This window comes from Triturus cristatus, chromosome 8 (genome assembly GCF_964204655.1).
Source record: "Triturus cristatus chromosome 8, aTriCri1.1, whole genome shotgun sequence".
In the NCBI taxonomy this organism is placed as follows: Eukaryota; Metazoa; Chordata; class Amphibia; order Caudata; family Salamandridae; genus Triturus; species Triturus cristatus.
This window is the reverse complement of record NC_140591.1, coordinates 1423523601-1423541013: the sequence shown is the minus strand read 5'-3', so window position 1 is coordinate 1423541013 and position 17413 is coordinate 1423523601. Positions and strand designations below refer to the sequence as shown.

General features: G+C 42.1%; 1 protein-coding gene across 1 annotated transcript in view; it reads left to right on the top strand.

The window, feature by feature from the left end:
- Positions 1 to 221: 221 nt before the first annotated feature.
- Positions 222 to 17413, top strand: part of LOC146805859 (uncharacterized) — a 36330-nt gene continuing 19138 nt past the window's right edge. The window contains exons 1-3 of the mRNA XM_085620561.1: positions 222 to 306; positions 3586 to 3705; positions 4625 to 4780. Of these exons, the coding sequence (XP_085476687.1) occupies positions 255 to 306; positions 3586 to 3705; positions 4625 to 4780 (328 nt within the window). The 5' untranslated portion in view covers positions 222 to 254. The remainder of the gene's footprint in view (positions 307 to 3585; positions 3706 to 4624; positions 4781 to 17413) is intronic.

Below are 17413 nucleotides of genomic sequence, written 5' to 3'. Positions count from 1 at the left end.
ATGCCAGTAACCAGAGAAGTGCACCCAATCACACACACACACACACACACACACACACACACGCGCGCGCGCGCACACACACACACACACACACACACACACACACAGGGCTCAGCCACATCCTGTGCATAGAGCTCGGGTATCATAGGCCCCACCCCTTCTGTGAGAGTATAAAAGACATGTCCTGAGCACGAGATGAACAGAGGACCTAGGCACAGAGACTTCATCACCCAACTCCTTACCCTCTTAGCAACATGAGGGCCATCCTTGCAGCTGTGGCAGTGCTCCAGGCACTGATAACTGGAGGTAAGATGAGCATGCCCTTTTACAGTCCTAATTATTTTGAGTTCACTTAAAGGTGCACATAAATATGAGGAGTGTAACGGTCAGGACCGAGCTAACTTTTCTCCAGAAATGAGCTGTAAGTTGAAATGTCCCTAGCTGACTCTATCTACTATCATATGATTGCCCGTGCTCCCTTTATCCCTGTCTTTCCCTGTATGTTCCATTGTTGTTCTCAGTTTTGGACAACCTGTAATTGCAGGGGAATCTCCACCCACAATCCAAAAATCTGGTGCTGTCCTAAGGATCCCCCCCCGCCCCCGGTGTGCTCTAAGGTGGGCTATAAGTAGAATTATTTGCAGTGACGTGGAGTATTCAGAGGGTGCCCAACTTTCCCTGGGGGTCTGCCTGGGGTTCTGCCTTGCTAGACCTTGCCACATTTCTTAGCCCTGTACCCTGAGACATTTCTCCCTGTGACAACGCAGTCAGTTATTGTCTCAAACATTGCAACAGGCGCAGCATCGAGGGTCATCATCTTCAGAGCATCTGTTCTCACAGTTTCCATAAGTTGATCACTAACAAAACTTGCCTGAAAGTTGGGGGTGTGGAGAAGCACGTGGCTAGTTCATCCAGACCTGTGTCCACAGCGTCAAGACACAGGTGGAAGCAAATGTTTCCCCAGTCTTGTTTTCACAGTCCCCTCTCAGGCAGTTAGTCATTCCTAACTTCTTCATCTGTCTCAGGTGCTTTGATGCTTTGATGCTTGGATTGCGTCAGGTTTGAAGTGGTGGAACCATCCAGGCATTGCTGATAATACCGATTGAAGAATTATAATTGTCAGGTGTTTCCTCCAGGACGTTACGTCAATGTGACTCAGCTTCCAAAGACTTCCTTTTTTGTCATGAAATATGGAACAACATCTGTACCAACAAGTCTAATTTGTTCCTTGACTTGAGCTCCACCAAACATGAGACTTGTGTCTCAACTCAGGTTAATAGTGTATCTTGCCTGTGTCCAAAAAAGGTTATTCAACGGCAAATGAGTTTAGGGTTGTTATCCTGCCAGTACCGATTGTGTGCTATTCATTTGAAAAACAGATTTTGCCTGAAGTGAGGTGAGCTAAGAATGTGCAATCTCTCATGCTGCTCGATAACTGAGCTCTCGCTTTAATATTTGAACACGAGGTTTACCTTATAGGGAAACATAATCCTGCCGGACAAACCTGTTCCATAGATGATTAAATGTGTGCTGCAAATTGATATTTTATAGAACTTCTCACCAAAAGTTAGAAAATTAAATTCTTAATTAGGATATCACTTTGGAAACAGTGTCGCAATATTTTCTCCTGAAAGCATACGCGTGGAAAAGCAAGTTACATTGCAGTTGTCAATATGAAAGGTTTTAACTTCACTCCAACAGTGTACTTAGAAAAATGACAGCTCTGCTCAGATTAGATACATTTTGTTGCTCTTTTAAGCTGAACATTTATGACTAAGGCTTGGTCAGCAACTTTGAATCACAGAAAAGGTCAGAAGTTCAGGAAGTAAAAAAAGGGGGAACCCAACTATAGGAAGCTTGGTTTTCCTGAGTGGTCTTTCTAGATTATCCACATGTCAGGGATCCATATTTTTCTGCTACTATGACTTTGTGCATTGTGCATCAATGACACAATATGTGTTGTGTCCCCAAAACTGTGATGGCTTTAGGTCATTGGTTTACTTGACAGTACAGTAAGTAAGTTGACTCATTAAATGCACCATTGCGGTTGAAGGTAAAATGTCATATGTAGGCTGCAGAGTTTATTGCATCACATGGCACGTCATAGAATTGTCATCTGACATATACTTTTTGTTTCCTCCAATCACTTCCCTCTTTACTTATGAGTTGTGATGCCCAGCACTCGTACAGATGTGTAATATCTTTTGTCTATGTCTAACCATAGACATTTTGTACTGGAAGGGTAGGCTTCCAGTACAAAACCTATGCAAGGCATCACACTCACTGCTTTGCACTATGGTGCAAGTGCGTGTGCATGGCACAAGGCAGCCGCAAGTGCTCCGGCACAGGCAGAGAGGTAAATAGCACAACATCTATGTAGACATTGTGCTGGTCTGCTCTCTGTCCTTTGATGTAACACAGCACATCAGCATTGGTTGCTGCTGTGTGTTGTTTCAAATGTTATTACATCGGCCCCTCTATCTTTAATTCATTCTACTTATCTCTTTTTTCCCTTTTTCTATGTATTCTGTCTTTCTCTGCCTCCTTCTTTCCATTTCTGTGTTTCTGTCATTCTCTCTCTGTCTCAGTCTGTTATAATATTATTGCCCCAGCTGCTGCTCATCTCTCCCATTTTCTGTTCATGTTCCTTCACTTTTTTACTCTCCAAACAGCCAGAATTCTCGGATACATTTTTTTTATTTTCCATTGTATTTTGTACCCTTGACCACCAGGTGCCATATCATAGAAGTGCGCCTGGGGCTCAGCGGGCGTTCACGCCTGCTTTGCGGACTCCAGGCACTTGGGTATTACAGAAGGGGGCTTAGACACTTGTGTATCCCCTTCTGTAATAACGGTAGCGCTGGCACACATAAAGCGCCAGTGCTATCATCAGAGGGCATTCACACATTTGCATGGAGTGTGGCACATTCAAATGAGGGAATCCCTTTGTCTCTGCGCCCGTGCCGTATTACAGATGTAGTGCAGAGACAGAAACTCTGTCCAGAGGAGCACTAAAACATGGCACGCTGTCAGTGCGCCCTCTGACGGCAGCCCCCTGAAGGGTAGGGTTGGAATACGTGCTACTACGCTTTTGTATAAGGGTTCCTGTTCGGTTGTCAATGTTTATGTGTGCTCCCGGGGCGGCATCTTCACTCTTGACGTCTTTTGACAAATAGTGATCTGCACTCCGTTCCTGAAGGGGAAAGGGGCTCCCACGGACCCACTCACTGCACCTGCCTGCAAGGGGATTTGTAATCTCCCGTAAAAGTGCGGGCAGGGAGCCGCCTGCACTGTGAAACATGGAGCACCTTCAAAGCAGCCGCTCTGTTTTTCACATTAATTCACTGCTCACAACACAGCATGATGTTGCAGCTGCCATTCATCCTAATATGGCACATTAAAAAGATGTGCCTGGTGCAAACATGGAAAACGCCCCATATGTATGATGCAGCCCCAGACGTCTCTTGGCTTCTCCTTATTCCTAAATCATTCACTCTAAGTCTATAACATCTATGCTTGTTTTCTACGTTTTGAATTTTAAGCACAATTATATTCAGATCTCTAGAATTCATTTCTTTTTCCCAGCAGATTGCCTGTTTTGCGAGCAGTGTCTCGCTACCGGCAGCAGCCAATGCTCAGGGGTCTTCAAGCAATGCTCTGCTGACGTCACTCACTGCATCAAAGGACTGGAGAACAGCACAGTGGGTGAGTGCCGCATGCCACATGTTGGTAATGTGACTTCATTGTCCACATGATGGCCAGTGCTCATTGTGTACAATCATGATTACAGCAGCCAAAGATATGTCTTAAGAGGCCATTGCAGGTTGATTGCAGGTTGCACTGGCTGCAGCTTCTGTCAGCGCTACCAGATACCAGGACCAACAGCACCTACATACCATTACAGTCCTAAAAGTATAACACTCTGGACTATACTATGTGAGCCAAAGCTGTAGAATGGGCCTGAGCAAGCACCCTAGTATTCATATTTTAATAATCCTATACTGAATTGTTGAACACTTTGCTCATGTGCTTTTTTTAATATAGAGTGGCAGAGCCACCATGTGGTGGATTGTCATAAATAAGTGCCGCTGATATGAAATAAGTGCAGGTGCCAAGCACCAGAAAGCACCGGCACAAATTAAGAACTGCTTCTGGCCATTCATGCGTTGGTTGTAACCTGCCTCTGTGGCCTTCAAAGTCCCTTCCATTGCAGTCACATGGCAGCAGCTTGTGATTCACTCATATGTGCTGTCTGGTATAAATATCTCAACCCTGCCAGCCTCAGTTCTCTTGCTTGCCTGTTTTCAAAGTACTTATTTGCAAACAGTCCATGGCCAAAAATATGGGAGTTTAGAATTGTGGAAAAAGTAATAAAGGCTTGAGAGTGACATCAGTGACAGATTTCCATTAAGTGAGCATTGTTGAGGGAGGTGAGAGATGGGGCACCTCATTCAAAAATGTTCAAGAGGAATTTTTCTCCCTACATAAAATTGACATTTGCTGAAAAACATTTTCCGAGTTAAATTTTAAACACCAAACCCTTGCTTTTTCAGAGGGCAGCTGTTTCATCTACACTGCTTACTCATGTCTGCTCTGGAACTCACAATATGCATTTTGCCAACAGGGAATACTGTTATTCTAACTGCATTCAAGGACTGTCTGGATCCATCCAGCAAAGCAACCTGTGAAAGAGACCTGACCTTCAAAAACTCACTTTCCTCTTTAAGAATCAGCAGAGCTTGCTGCGACTCTGACTTCTGCAATGGAGGAGAGGTGCAAGGTATGTATGTGCATGGCTCTGACATCCTTTGCACAGGCAAGATGCAGAATGCAGACCGTCTTTGTCTCTGATATAAGAAACCGAGGAAGTGTGCAGGGTATGTACAGTCTGTGATTCCTACATCTGTAACAGAGCAGATGTTTAGGGCACATGAGGTTTGTGACTCTTATATCTGTAATATAAAGTAGGTTCAGGGTTTGTACAGTCTGTGATTCCTGCATCTGTAACAGAGCAGATGTTTAGGGCACATGAGGTCTGTGACTCTTATATCTGTAATATAAAGTAGGTTCAGGGTTTGTACAGTCTGTGATTCCTGCATCTGTAACAGAGGAGATGTTTAGGGCACATCAGGTTTGTGACTCTTATAGCTGTAATATAAAGTAGGTGTGGGGTATGTACAGTCTGTGATTCCTGCATCTGTCACAGAGCAGATGTTTAGGGCACCTGAGGTGTGTGACTCTTATATCTGTAATATAAAGTAGGTGTGGGGTATGTACAGTCTGTGATTCCTACATCTGTCACAGAGCAGATGTTTAGGGCACATCAGGTTTGTGACTCTTATAGCTGTAATATAAAGTAGGTATAGGGTTTGTACAGTCTGTGATTCCTACATCTGTAACAGAGCAGATGTTTAGGGCACATGAGGTGTGTGACTCTTATATTTGTAATATAAAGTAGGTATAGGGTCTGTACAGTTTGTGACTCCAACATCTGTAACTGAGGGAATGCCTGGCTCTCACACAACTAAATTGGCTACCCACCAAGAGACAGACAGACTGTAGGGCTCTGTGCATTGCCCACAAGTTAAAGTCCTCATGCACTACAACACCTTATCACTCATACACAGCTTCAAAAGCACAAGGATCTAATAACCTGTCACTCCGTGCAGTCTCCAAGATGCCCCATCCATTGGACACATCTGTCATTTATTCTCTTGATAGCTCTGGGAATACCGATTTGGGCAGCTGTTGTTTTCTTTATGAAAAACTCTGACATAACATAACATACCATGAAATAAAAAGCAAAGGTATGTTCAGTAACATAAATGAAATGCAGGGTATATAAATCCTGTGACTCTGACACCTGTAACAGAGGGAATGTGCAGCGTGCATACAGTCTGTGACTCCAACATCTGTGACAAAGGAGATGTACAGCGTATGTGCAGCCTGTGACTCCAACATCTGTGACACAGGGCTGTGCAGGGTGCACACAGTAACAGGAGGGATGGGCAGGATACATACAGTGTGTGGCTCCTTCATCTGTAACAGATGGGATGTTCACGGTATGTACTGCCTATGACTCTGATATCTTTAACAGGGGGATGTGCACGGTACATGCAGCCTATGATTCTGACATGTGTGACTAAGGGGCTATGTAAGGGTCATACAATGTGTGACTGTGACATCTACAACTGAGGGGATGTGCAACATGCATTCAATGTGTGACTGTCACATCTGTGACACAGGGGATATACTATGTAGATATAGTGTGTGGCTTCAACTTTTATAATGGATGGGATGTGCAATGTTTTATAGTTGAGTTTCTGACTACAGTAACTGAGGGGATGTGGAACATATGTGCATGAGCTAGCTGTAAGTACTGGAACTTGTGAAATACATGGAGCTTGATTTAGGTAGTGGCATGACTTCTCACAAATAATCTTTATAACTCTATATCACACGTCCTTGCCCCAGCTCGTAACCCCAAAATCAAGAGTGTACACACCTCTGACAGTTGTACATCACAACACAGAGGCCAATACTATCAACCTTCACATAGATTGACTCCACAAAATCAGCCAACACCGTCTTGTCATAGTAATCATATACTGGGAATTCAGATTTTGATTAAACACAGCTCCCCACAGGATTCTCATTGGCATCACATCTGTTCTCACAGGTATGGACCAGGGATAAAGATTTCCAAAGTGTAGAGTTTTCTTAAAGATGAGTCAGAAATCACTTGATCTCCCAGCTCTTCCAAGTCCCCTGAAAAAAGTAAACATTGAGGGGGGAGTACTAGTTCCCACAATAAATGCATGTAGGAAGGTCTCTTAGTGGGAAGCAAGAGACTGAAAAAAAGAAAGCTGGTCAACAACTTGGCCAAGGAGGAAAGGAGATGCACGCTTCTGCTCCAATCCCCAGCAATGATCATTGGAGCAGTTATTTCAGGCCTCAAAAGAGTCCTTTTGGAGATGGAGCAGTAACAACTCATCTCATCGATAGGGGCGTCGGGGTGTTCACCTGCCTCCTTTGAGCCTCCTCATACTGCCCCTCACTTCTGGTCACACTGGTCTTCATTTCATTTAGTTGTGTTATTGACAACACAACACAGGTCAGCCCTATTGGCCTTTTGAGGCTCCTGATTATAGGAGGGGGAGGAGGGGGGCTAATTCACAATCCCTCTAATAAATGCTGTTTAAGAATATCTCATTGTGTAAGCAGATGTCTTGACTGCACATGTGTAGGGGGTAATCCAACTATGTTCGACTCACACAGGTACAATTCATTCCATGTAGTGGATGTACCGTGGAAGCCCCAGGCAATGCAGTATATCACCTACAATGGGTCTGTCATGCCACTCACCAGTGCATTCCTTAGAGCAATGAGGAGTGACACAGGGCAGCAGGTGCTGGATACCAAGTCCTCTCTTAGAAAATTAGAAAATGGGAAATGGCTTAATACATGTCTTCTGTGGGTATCTTTTGCCCTGCCTGGTTGCTGATTTGCAGTGCAGTAATCCTGCATTTCTGCTTCTTATGTCCAGTGACAGTGTCCTACCCGGTAAACGGCATTTACTTAGCAGGCGTTACTTCGCATGCCGTTACTACGCGGATGGTAGTACGCACGCGTTGTTACTTAGAAAACCTTTACTACGCAATTCAGAACAGCGACTTGCGTTAGGGGGGGGGAAGGTGTTGGATTTAAAATCCAACACCTTCCCTAGTGGCCGCATAGACTGGAGTTGGAATAGTAAATTATACTATTCCAACATCCAGCACCCCCTACTGTAATTCGTTGTTCCGAACTGCGTAGGAAAGGAATGCGAACTTAAAACGTGGTTGTACTAACGACCGTGTAGTAATGGCATGCGTACTAAACGCATGTGAAGTAACGTCATATATTCGTCCTACCCTGCTGCTAGCAGTCACCAAGGAGAAACCAAGATAAGAAAAAAAGATCATTCCAAAGTTGTTAGTTAGTGCATTTGTGAAGTGTGTGTGTGAGTATGAATGTGTGACAGGAAGTGTGTGTGTGAGTTAGTCTGTCACATGTGTATTTGTAAGGCACACGCTCACCCAAGGGTTTCTTGGTGCTGAATAACAGATGCCTAGTGTTGCCCAACTCAATGCTACTCAGTTATCAGCCTCAGGATGATGAAATGATGATGAGTGGACACACCAGGACTTGAACCTGCGACTATGAGGTCAAATATGGATGTATGACGTTACAACGCATGCTGTTACAACGCATGCTGTTACAACTAAAGTTTTACAACGCGAGTGCATTGACAACGCAGGACATTACAACGCAAGTCTTTACATCGACTTGCACTAGATGGCGTGCTAACATTAAAAAAGTGTAATTTACTATTCCAACTCCAGTCCACGTAACAGTAGGGAAGGTGTTGGGATAGTAAACTACACTATTTTTAATGTTAGCACGCCATCTAGTGCAAGTCGATGTAAAGACTTGCGTTGTAATGTCCTGCGTTGTCAATGCACTCGCGTTGTAACAGTTTCGTTGTAATGGTAATGCGTTGTAAAAGTTGCGTTGTAAAGGTTGTTCCCCGTCAAATATAGGCCCCTACTGTGGCCTCATTAGTCCACTAAGCCACTAGCCCAGCAGGAGAATGAGAAACAGCGAAAGTGTGTATGAGGTAAGTGTGTTGTAGTGAGTGTTGTAGAATGTGTAACTGTGTTTGTGTGTGAATAAAAGTGAAAGAGACTCCTGGGTATATTTACAAAAGAATGGAGAAGCGCGTCGTTAAGTAAAAATTGTTGGCACAGCGCTTCTCCAGATTGAAAATGCAGGCAGTAATGTGCCACAGTCACAAGAATGGCGGGCACCCTGCATTTCCACTAGCACTGGCGCTGAGTTCCGCTGCCAAGCGCCAACGCAGGCATCCTTTAACCAACTAAGGGGACCTGAGTTGGAGGAAATGATTGTTTATGTGCAGGAAGGTCTCCCAGCACACAATGATTTTTTATGAGCGGGATGGGAGACCTTCCGGCACATAAACAATCATTCATGGCGTTCTGCAACTTCTATGTTTGCTGCTTAACGCAATTATACAGCACCCTTGTAAATTGGGGGCAAAGTCAAAATCAATGGGTGCTGCAGTGGAACGTCCACCGCAACTCCTATTGCCTTTCTCTTTCATGTTAAGTACAGCCTGCCTATCACACCTACCTCAGTCCACTACCTACATGGAGGTCATCATTTCATCTCACCTGATGTGGTGATGCTAAAGATGCATGAATCATTGTATAGCTTGAAGGTTAACTTGCATTTGTTCTTGATTCCAGAATGTTGTGCTTGCAAACAATTGATCACTTAACGTATGCTAAACATCTGTAAAAAGGCAATTATTGCGTGGGGCACCTTAGCTATTCCAATGGGTTATATAGTGATGTTTTCATTTTAATACCTAAGAAACTATAGTGAAACAAAAATGTGGGTGCCAGACAGCCTCCCATTCTACTGATGTTGAGCCGAGTCACACCAGGACGCATTTCAAGTTAATGGCAAAAGCTTGACAGGTCACTTTTGAAGCCACATCCACAGTTCACCGAACACTCCATGGGGACAGACCATGCTTACATCAGCAAAAATAAAACCTTACATAGAACAAGCAAGAGTTACAGCTAAAGGATGTATCAACTACTGACTGTACCACACATTTGAAAGATATGACAATACCTCCTACAAAATCATCCAGTCAGTCAATCATTTCCACTTCCAAATAGTATGATAGGTATTGGTATGATCATTAATACCCCTTTCTACAAATTTGTAATCAGATATTCTGGTCTGCATCTAACCTCGCAGTATCAGCAAAACAACACACATTTGCTGAAATTAATTCAAATCAAAGGATATTTTCTTTAGCACACAAGTGAAAAGCATGTCAAACCAACTATGAAAAATAGTTTTGAATCTTACACATATAGCACTTCTATATCCAACACTTCTGAAACAGTCTCCTCCTAAAAGGACAATTAAACCTGAACTCTGAGGGCTCTGCTGCCTGGTCAGAGTTATGACACCCAATACAAACCATGCAATATAATGCAATCTATTCTCCACCTGCTCTTTGCTTAAAGCCGTATCAGATTAGCAAGGGCCTTTGTGGGAATCCTGTGGAAGAAGTCAACCCAGAGGCAAAGACGTACAGCAGGCAGTGGCCATGGCGTGCTTGAATAAGGAGGTTCAATGAGACCAAACATTTTTACAAACTTGTATGTAACATGTAGTTTTATGTAGTTATTATCTTTCTGGGTTAAATTCTTCTTATAATTTTGCTGAGTGGAGAAATGACCTGTCTGGATCCTCTGTTCTCTCTTGAAAGCAATGTCTACGAATATATGCCTTGAATGTATTATGGGACTAGACTTACTTCAACAGTGCCAATAACTGGACTATAGAGAACATTTTCCCCAGCAAAGACACTCTAAGAATGACTGTCTTCTTCACATAATCTACTCTCACAGGTGATGTTGATCTTCCCAGCACTGATAGTAAGGTAGTGACATTCTTTAAGCTTATCTGAATAAAAATTCAAAAAGCATCAACACAAGCCAGGTCAAGTCAAGTCAAGAATAACTTTATTTCGGTTCCAAGAACCATAAATGTTTGACAAATAAAAACATTACAGTTTAAGAACTGTATAACACTTTCGTAAAACATCACAGAAAATAGGATACATAGGGAAGAGCTTGTGGTTTGAAAATTTCAGTTCATAGAGTAAAAAGTTAGGACCACATAGTATTACACAGACCGTTAAAAATTCCAGCAGTGTAAATTTTGACAATGAGAAATTACAACATTCTCGTTCAGTCGCTATAGTTCGTAATGCTTTCTGATAGCCATCGTAACTTTAATATAATTGGATCCTGCAGTGCAAATAACAGGAGTGACCAAAGAGTGCAGCACATGAAAACCATAAATATATGTACAGGGGCAGATTTCCCTTCAAAGTGGGGCTAAAAATGTATTTCTCGCCTCTTTGTACAGGGGCAGAATAGGATCAGAAGCATAGTGCTCTGGCTTGCCAAATATTCACACGGGCAGGGCATAAGGTTATAGACCCATCCTAAGCGGTGATAATTTTATTGCCTAATTAGCAAGGTCACGCTAACGCGTGAAACCTTGCTTAACCGTACGAAATCTTAACGCCCACCTTTGCATCTCTAATGAGATGCAAAGTGGGCGTTCCTGACCTGACATGACTGGAGAAATGTCGCTAAGCGACATTTCTCCTATCATCAAGCCCCACACTATGAAGCATAGCGGCAGGAAAAGTAGCGATAACCCCTGTTATCGCTACTTTCCTTACGCCTGCTTCAGGACTGACTTAGCCATGATATCCTATGGAAGGTGGATATCATGGCTAAGTTTGTGAGGCCCTATCAACAAGCTATCGCCAAACTTCGTGGGATTATCGCTGGGTTTCCAGCGATAATCTCACGTTAGGCAGTTAGCGCTAGGATTTTTATCGCTTTTGAGATAAGCGTTGCTAATAGCACGCTATCTCAGCGATAAAAATCCACGCTAGCCGGCGATAATTATCCTAGCGCTAAGTGCGCTTAGCGATAATTATCGCCGGTTGTTGTTGATATGCCCCACTGTTCTGTACATGGGTGGTAAAGGTTAGATAGAATTGCTGTTGGCCGGGAAGCACATATGAGAGGCCCATCTCCTCGTGTTGTGAGTAGCGCATATTGGCCCTAGAGTGACGTGCCTCTTTGATGATGACTTTCCCATTTGTTGGAATGCTTTCAGGGATGTCATAAATGTACCCCAGTCCTACCACTTGGAATTTGTCTCTTACAAAGTGAAGCCATGGGTTCGCTAAGGCGCTGTCTGGATTAATACAATCTTTAATTACTTCCCCTGAGAACATTACTTCGTCAGACACCAAATTTGTCCCAATAAGAGCAGAAGTGCATGACCTCTTCTGTCCTCTACGAACCCTAACCCCAGTTCTTGATGACAAAAGTATGTCGGGGCTCTCATGGGGGTCGAAAATAACCTTTTTTATAAATGTATTTTTCAAAACTTGTAGTTGGCAGTTTTTGTAGATTTGGGGACAAACCATGGTATAAGATTTAATAAAATTGACTTTTAAGTCAAACGACAACATAAAATCGGTAAAATCATTAATCAATTGTTAAAGGATATTTCTGTCACTGCCAATAACACTGTGCCATCTGCATATGATAGTAGTGGGACAGGGTTACCCGTGCTGTAATAAGTGGTTCCCAATTCATCTGACTGTTGAAATGGTTCCCTGCGTACGTAAAGTTGTTCAACTTATCTATTATTTTGCCCCTTACAGCAACATTTATGGTTTTTGTAGATTTGGGGACACACCATGGTATAACATTTAAACATTTATAACATTTTATGCTGCAGATCAGCGCATATAAAATCTCCCTACTTCCACGGACAGAGTAAATCCACAGTCACGCGCACATATACTCATCATACGCTAGGGCCCATCACACTGACATTCATTCTATTACTCTATCCACACTGAATATAAGAGAGAAACCTAAACCAATCTGCATCTAAACGAGGTCAATGCAATCATAAAGAAATTGTCCTGAGTCATGATTTTAAACACAGGAAATACATTTGAAACTCAATAAATGACAAAGAAATAACCACCCGACACTGGAATTCAAACAAATGGTTGTTTATCTAAATTAATTCAAATGAAAGTCAATCAAGAGCAAAATCATTATTCTCATAGTTACCTATTCTAGCTAAATGGATCAGGACAGGTCTCTCAGTAAAGTCTCCCGAGTCGCCGTCCTCACGATCAGCATCGATCCTCACGAACATAAGTTCAGGAAGAAGTGGCCTTAGACCCTCCCTAGTCTAAAATTATTTATAATAAAACTTGCAAAATAAAAGTAACAAACAAACTCTGAATGTCCGTTGAGCAGTTGAGCAGAGCGAGCAGGAAAGGATGTCGTTTAGCAACATTTAGAAAACCTCCGCTCAGAAAAATCACAAAAATAAAAACACAGAAGAAGGAAACTCGAGTTGAGGGAACGATACATTTATGAATGCTCTTCCTTGGTACCATAGTGAAGCCACCGCAAGTTATCTCAGTTCATTGTGGCTTTATTCTTTTCCAAGGGCAAATGGAAGCAAGGCCGGGGCTGCCGTCCTCACGGAAACTTTTAATTCAGACAGAGGCTGTGGTCAGGTGACTTCCAACCATGTTCAGCAAGGCCTCTTGTCAAATCTCAATCACTCGAGTGCAGGCTGTAAATAGCGGCCATCTTGGTTTAGGCCAAAACGAACCATCTTAATTAAAAGAAACACAAAACAACGTTACCACATCGTAATGATTATACAGTGTTAATTCCCACTAATACCCTTATGTGTATGTATTTATCTAGCCAGCTGCAACACAAAGAAGCATTAGAGCACGTTATTTTAAAGCGCAAACACGAAACAAATAGCACCTTTGCGACACTTATTTAATTAATTTGCTCACCAATTTAGTTCACGCATTAATAAAGCAACATATATGCATTCCCGCGTGTAATTTTCTCTTCATTAGTAATGTTGGTTAATCAAGACTTCTAACAAAATTAATAATTAATGATTATAAATTAGTAATTTTAATCATGACATATAACATAAACTGGAGTTTAAATCTCAATAAATTTTCAATAGAAAACCCTGCTCCAGCAATCCCCCCTTTGGTGATATATATCACCACAAAAACCAACCCAAAAAAAAAAAAAAAATGTTGTCCCAATTTTTAGGAGAAATTGAAAATGTCTTTTATGACACAACATTAAACACCAGATTCTCTTTCATCATCCCTCTTCGACTACAAATAAACACTCTCCCTCAATTCTTCTAATTCTATTTCTTGTGGGTCTCTCTTTGACCTCTTTTGTTTCTTTGCAGTGTTTCCTCCAATTATTCTCTTTTTCCCTCCCCTGTTTTTACAACACAAACACCCTAATCTAAGCAGCAATAAAGCAACAATCACACATGTCAAAGGAAATAATATTTTACCAATAATGGTACTACCTATCTTAGCAATAAAACTCTTAACAGCTAGTAGCTTATTAGCTATTTTAGTCCAGATACTTTCAGCTTCCAGTGGTACTAATTCTTCATGCAAATCAGTAATATTTTTGATATAGACCTTTAGATCTCTGCTTTCGTCAGGAATGTAAGTGCAACAATGTTGAACTTTCAGCATTCCACAAACTCCACCCTCCTTGGCCAATAAAATATCAAGGGCAAGTCGATTTTGCATAGACATGGCACGTACGGCAAACAGCTCCGTATTTACCAAAAGAAACCCTCCAGCGGTACTTGTCGATAAGCGATCCACCACTGTTGACAGTTTCCGAATTCCATATGAATTTAAAGAAATTCCCACTGCTGGAATTAAAGCTCCAAAGATATCACCTACAATTTCTGACCAAGTTTCTCTCTTAAAACGTGTTAGTAAATTAATGTGTTCTACATCTTCTATCCTATCTATATGAAAAATCTTTGGAAAGACCAGGCCAACATAACACGTGCCATACCAATGGTCAGGCAACCTGTAATAAGCCCTATTCCCACAAATATAATACACTCCCGGGAAAACTGGATCTTCACCACCTTTAAAACCCCATCCTGTTGCAATAAAGTATGTATCATGACACTCACTAGTCCCAACAAAATGACTATCAGATTGGGATCTCCTTCTGGTAATGCATAGTTTACCCTTTTGTGGTGCATCTAAAGCCAAAGTTGGACTGGCCCCATCCTTCAACTCTTTTCCCATCTCAATATCCCATATTGTCTCACTCACTTCATATTTCCCTGCCTTCTCATGCATACTCACTCTCCTTTCCTCTACCAAGTCTAGGAAAGCCTTTTCCTCTTCTTTCAAACTACAGGTTAAATTGTTTCTAAAAATGTAATCTAATATTAATTCTTCTGCCTCAATAAAAATCTCACCAAAAATGTTAGCTTCTTTAGCTGGATTCAGCTTCTTATCCATAGGTAATTGCCCAAAAATGTTATCTTTGTTAGACATCTCATAATCTATTTTCCCTAACAAATAAAAAACACTACTTAGCACACTACATGAAATCCCATACATAGCTGGTAAATGGTGATAAGTAACACCCTCTGAAACGGACGCTGGTAATTGCATACAGACGTAGCAATCCCTAACTTCCATTGTCTTTACGTATTCGTACAACAACTTTGAAAAAACATTGCTAGAAAAATCATTAATTGACCTATCTTTATGTATGTAAATGTTACTACTTCTAGTTGGAACTACTTTCTGTGAATTTTTCTCTATGTTAGTCACATTCTCAGTATGTATTCCTAAGGTGTCTATTGTAACCCTAAAGGTAACTAATAAAGCTAGTACACCCCATAATAGCATTAATAATCCAGTACAGCAGCAGCACATTCTACACCATCTTTTCAAGAAGGCACATCTACTTTGATTATTTTCTGTGTTAGCCATTTTACTACTTTGGCAGTGTCTTTTGACTTAGCCTTTTCTACTCCACTACCGAAATTTAGAACTCTAGATTATTTCAAACAGCTAATTTCAGACTTTTTCTTTTCACTTTTCTCCAAGTGACTCCTTCAGTTCACTCAGTTTGGATTTTCATCACTTTTCACTTCTTCTTCAGCAACATCAAATTGTATCAGATCTTCAACAACATCCTGTGCATCCGACTCTTCTCCAATGTCAGTCAGGATAACTTTCAGGATTCCAACAGTTTTCTCCTCAACCACTTCTCGTACGGTCCCCTCTGGATTTCTTTGACTCTCTGCCTCTTCACCTTCAGACAGTGCCACGTACGTCCATTCCGGTGACCTATACTTCTGGTTAGGTTTTCTAATTCTCTTGATCTCCTCTGGTTCTTTTGAGACCTTTTGTTTTTCACCTTTTGCTTGATTCTGACTGGACACCTCGTTCACCTGTTCAGCTTTCGATGAACTTGAACTTGCACTTGCTGGTGTCAGTCTGTACCTTAGCCTCTTTATCCTGTTAGGCCAAAGATCTCCTCTTACACTCCTTTTTGGTCTCACTTCTTTATTATTTCTCTCTCCAATCCAAGTTCTCTTGCTCAGAACTCGACCCTCTGATTTCTCATTCTCACTCTCATCTGATTCTGTCTCATTTGCCTCTTGTCCATGAACAACTCTCTTTTGCTCCACAGTCTTTCCCACCACCGATTGAGATTTCCCTAATTCTGTCCCTCCTCGGGTCTCCGACACGCAATCTTCTTGCTGTCTACTTATCCCTTCACCTAGCTTATCAGGAATGTTCCCTACACCTCCTCGGGGGTCTTCCGCAATCTGTCCCTCTCTATCTTCTTCTGACCCTACTTCTTCAGGTGTAATCTCAAGTGGATTTTCAACATCTGATTCAGGCGTAGTTTCTGTGGAATTGCTCTCTTCTCCTCTTCCTTCTCCACTGTTCGTTGGAACTTCAGGCACTCTTACAGAATCTGATCTCTCTTCTGAGACTCTCAATGTTTCTCTTGAAGCCTCTCTTGGAAAGAAAAAAGAATCACCTGACTCTCTTTCTCCTTCCCCCCTTTCAGAATTCTTTTTTCTTCTCACTGGTTCAGTTTCTGCATCATCACTGGAATCTGACTCTTCAAAATACTCCTTACCAGTCCCATCCTTTGGATTTGGAACTCTCAGAGTATGACTTGTATGAACCCAGTTTTTCACACCAGCACACTTTACTGCAGTTGTCGTAGTCAGAATGACTTGTCTTGGCCTTCCCCACCTTGGAACCAAGCAATTTCTTATCCTGTGCACCTTAATCCTCACCCAGTCCCCTGGACTCAGATCGTGGGCTTGCTTCTTCTCAAGTGTGGTAGCGTCTTCTCCAACCTGGTGAAACACAGAATGAACTGCGTCAGCCAGGCCTTTACAGTAATCCAAAATCATGTCATCAGTAATTGTCATCAACTTATTGACAGGCACGAATGCATGTCTCATCGCACGTCCCATTAATATTTCATGTGGACTCAACCCTGTGGTTCTATCTGGAGTAGACCTAATAGACATAAGCACTAGAGGCAAGACATCAGGCCATTTCATTCCAGTGGCTAAACACATCTTACCAATTTGGTTTTTGATTGTGCCGTTCATCTGTTCAACTACACCAGAAGCCTCTGGCCTGTATGCACAATGTAGCTTCTGCTGTATGCTCAATGCTTCACAAATTAAACCCATGAGCTCATTGTAGAAGTGTCCACCTCTGTCTGACTCAATTGTCACTGGGAACCCGTACCTAGGAATCAACTCTCTTAACAGTAACTTTGCAACTGTTATTCCATCATTCCTCCTAGTCGGATAGGCCTCCACCCATCTTGAGAACAAACAGACTACCACCAGAACA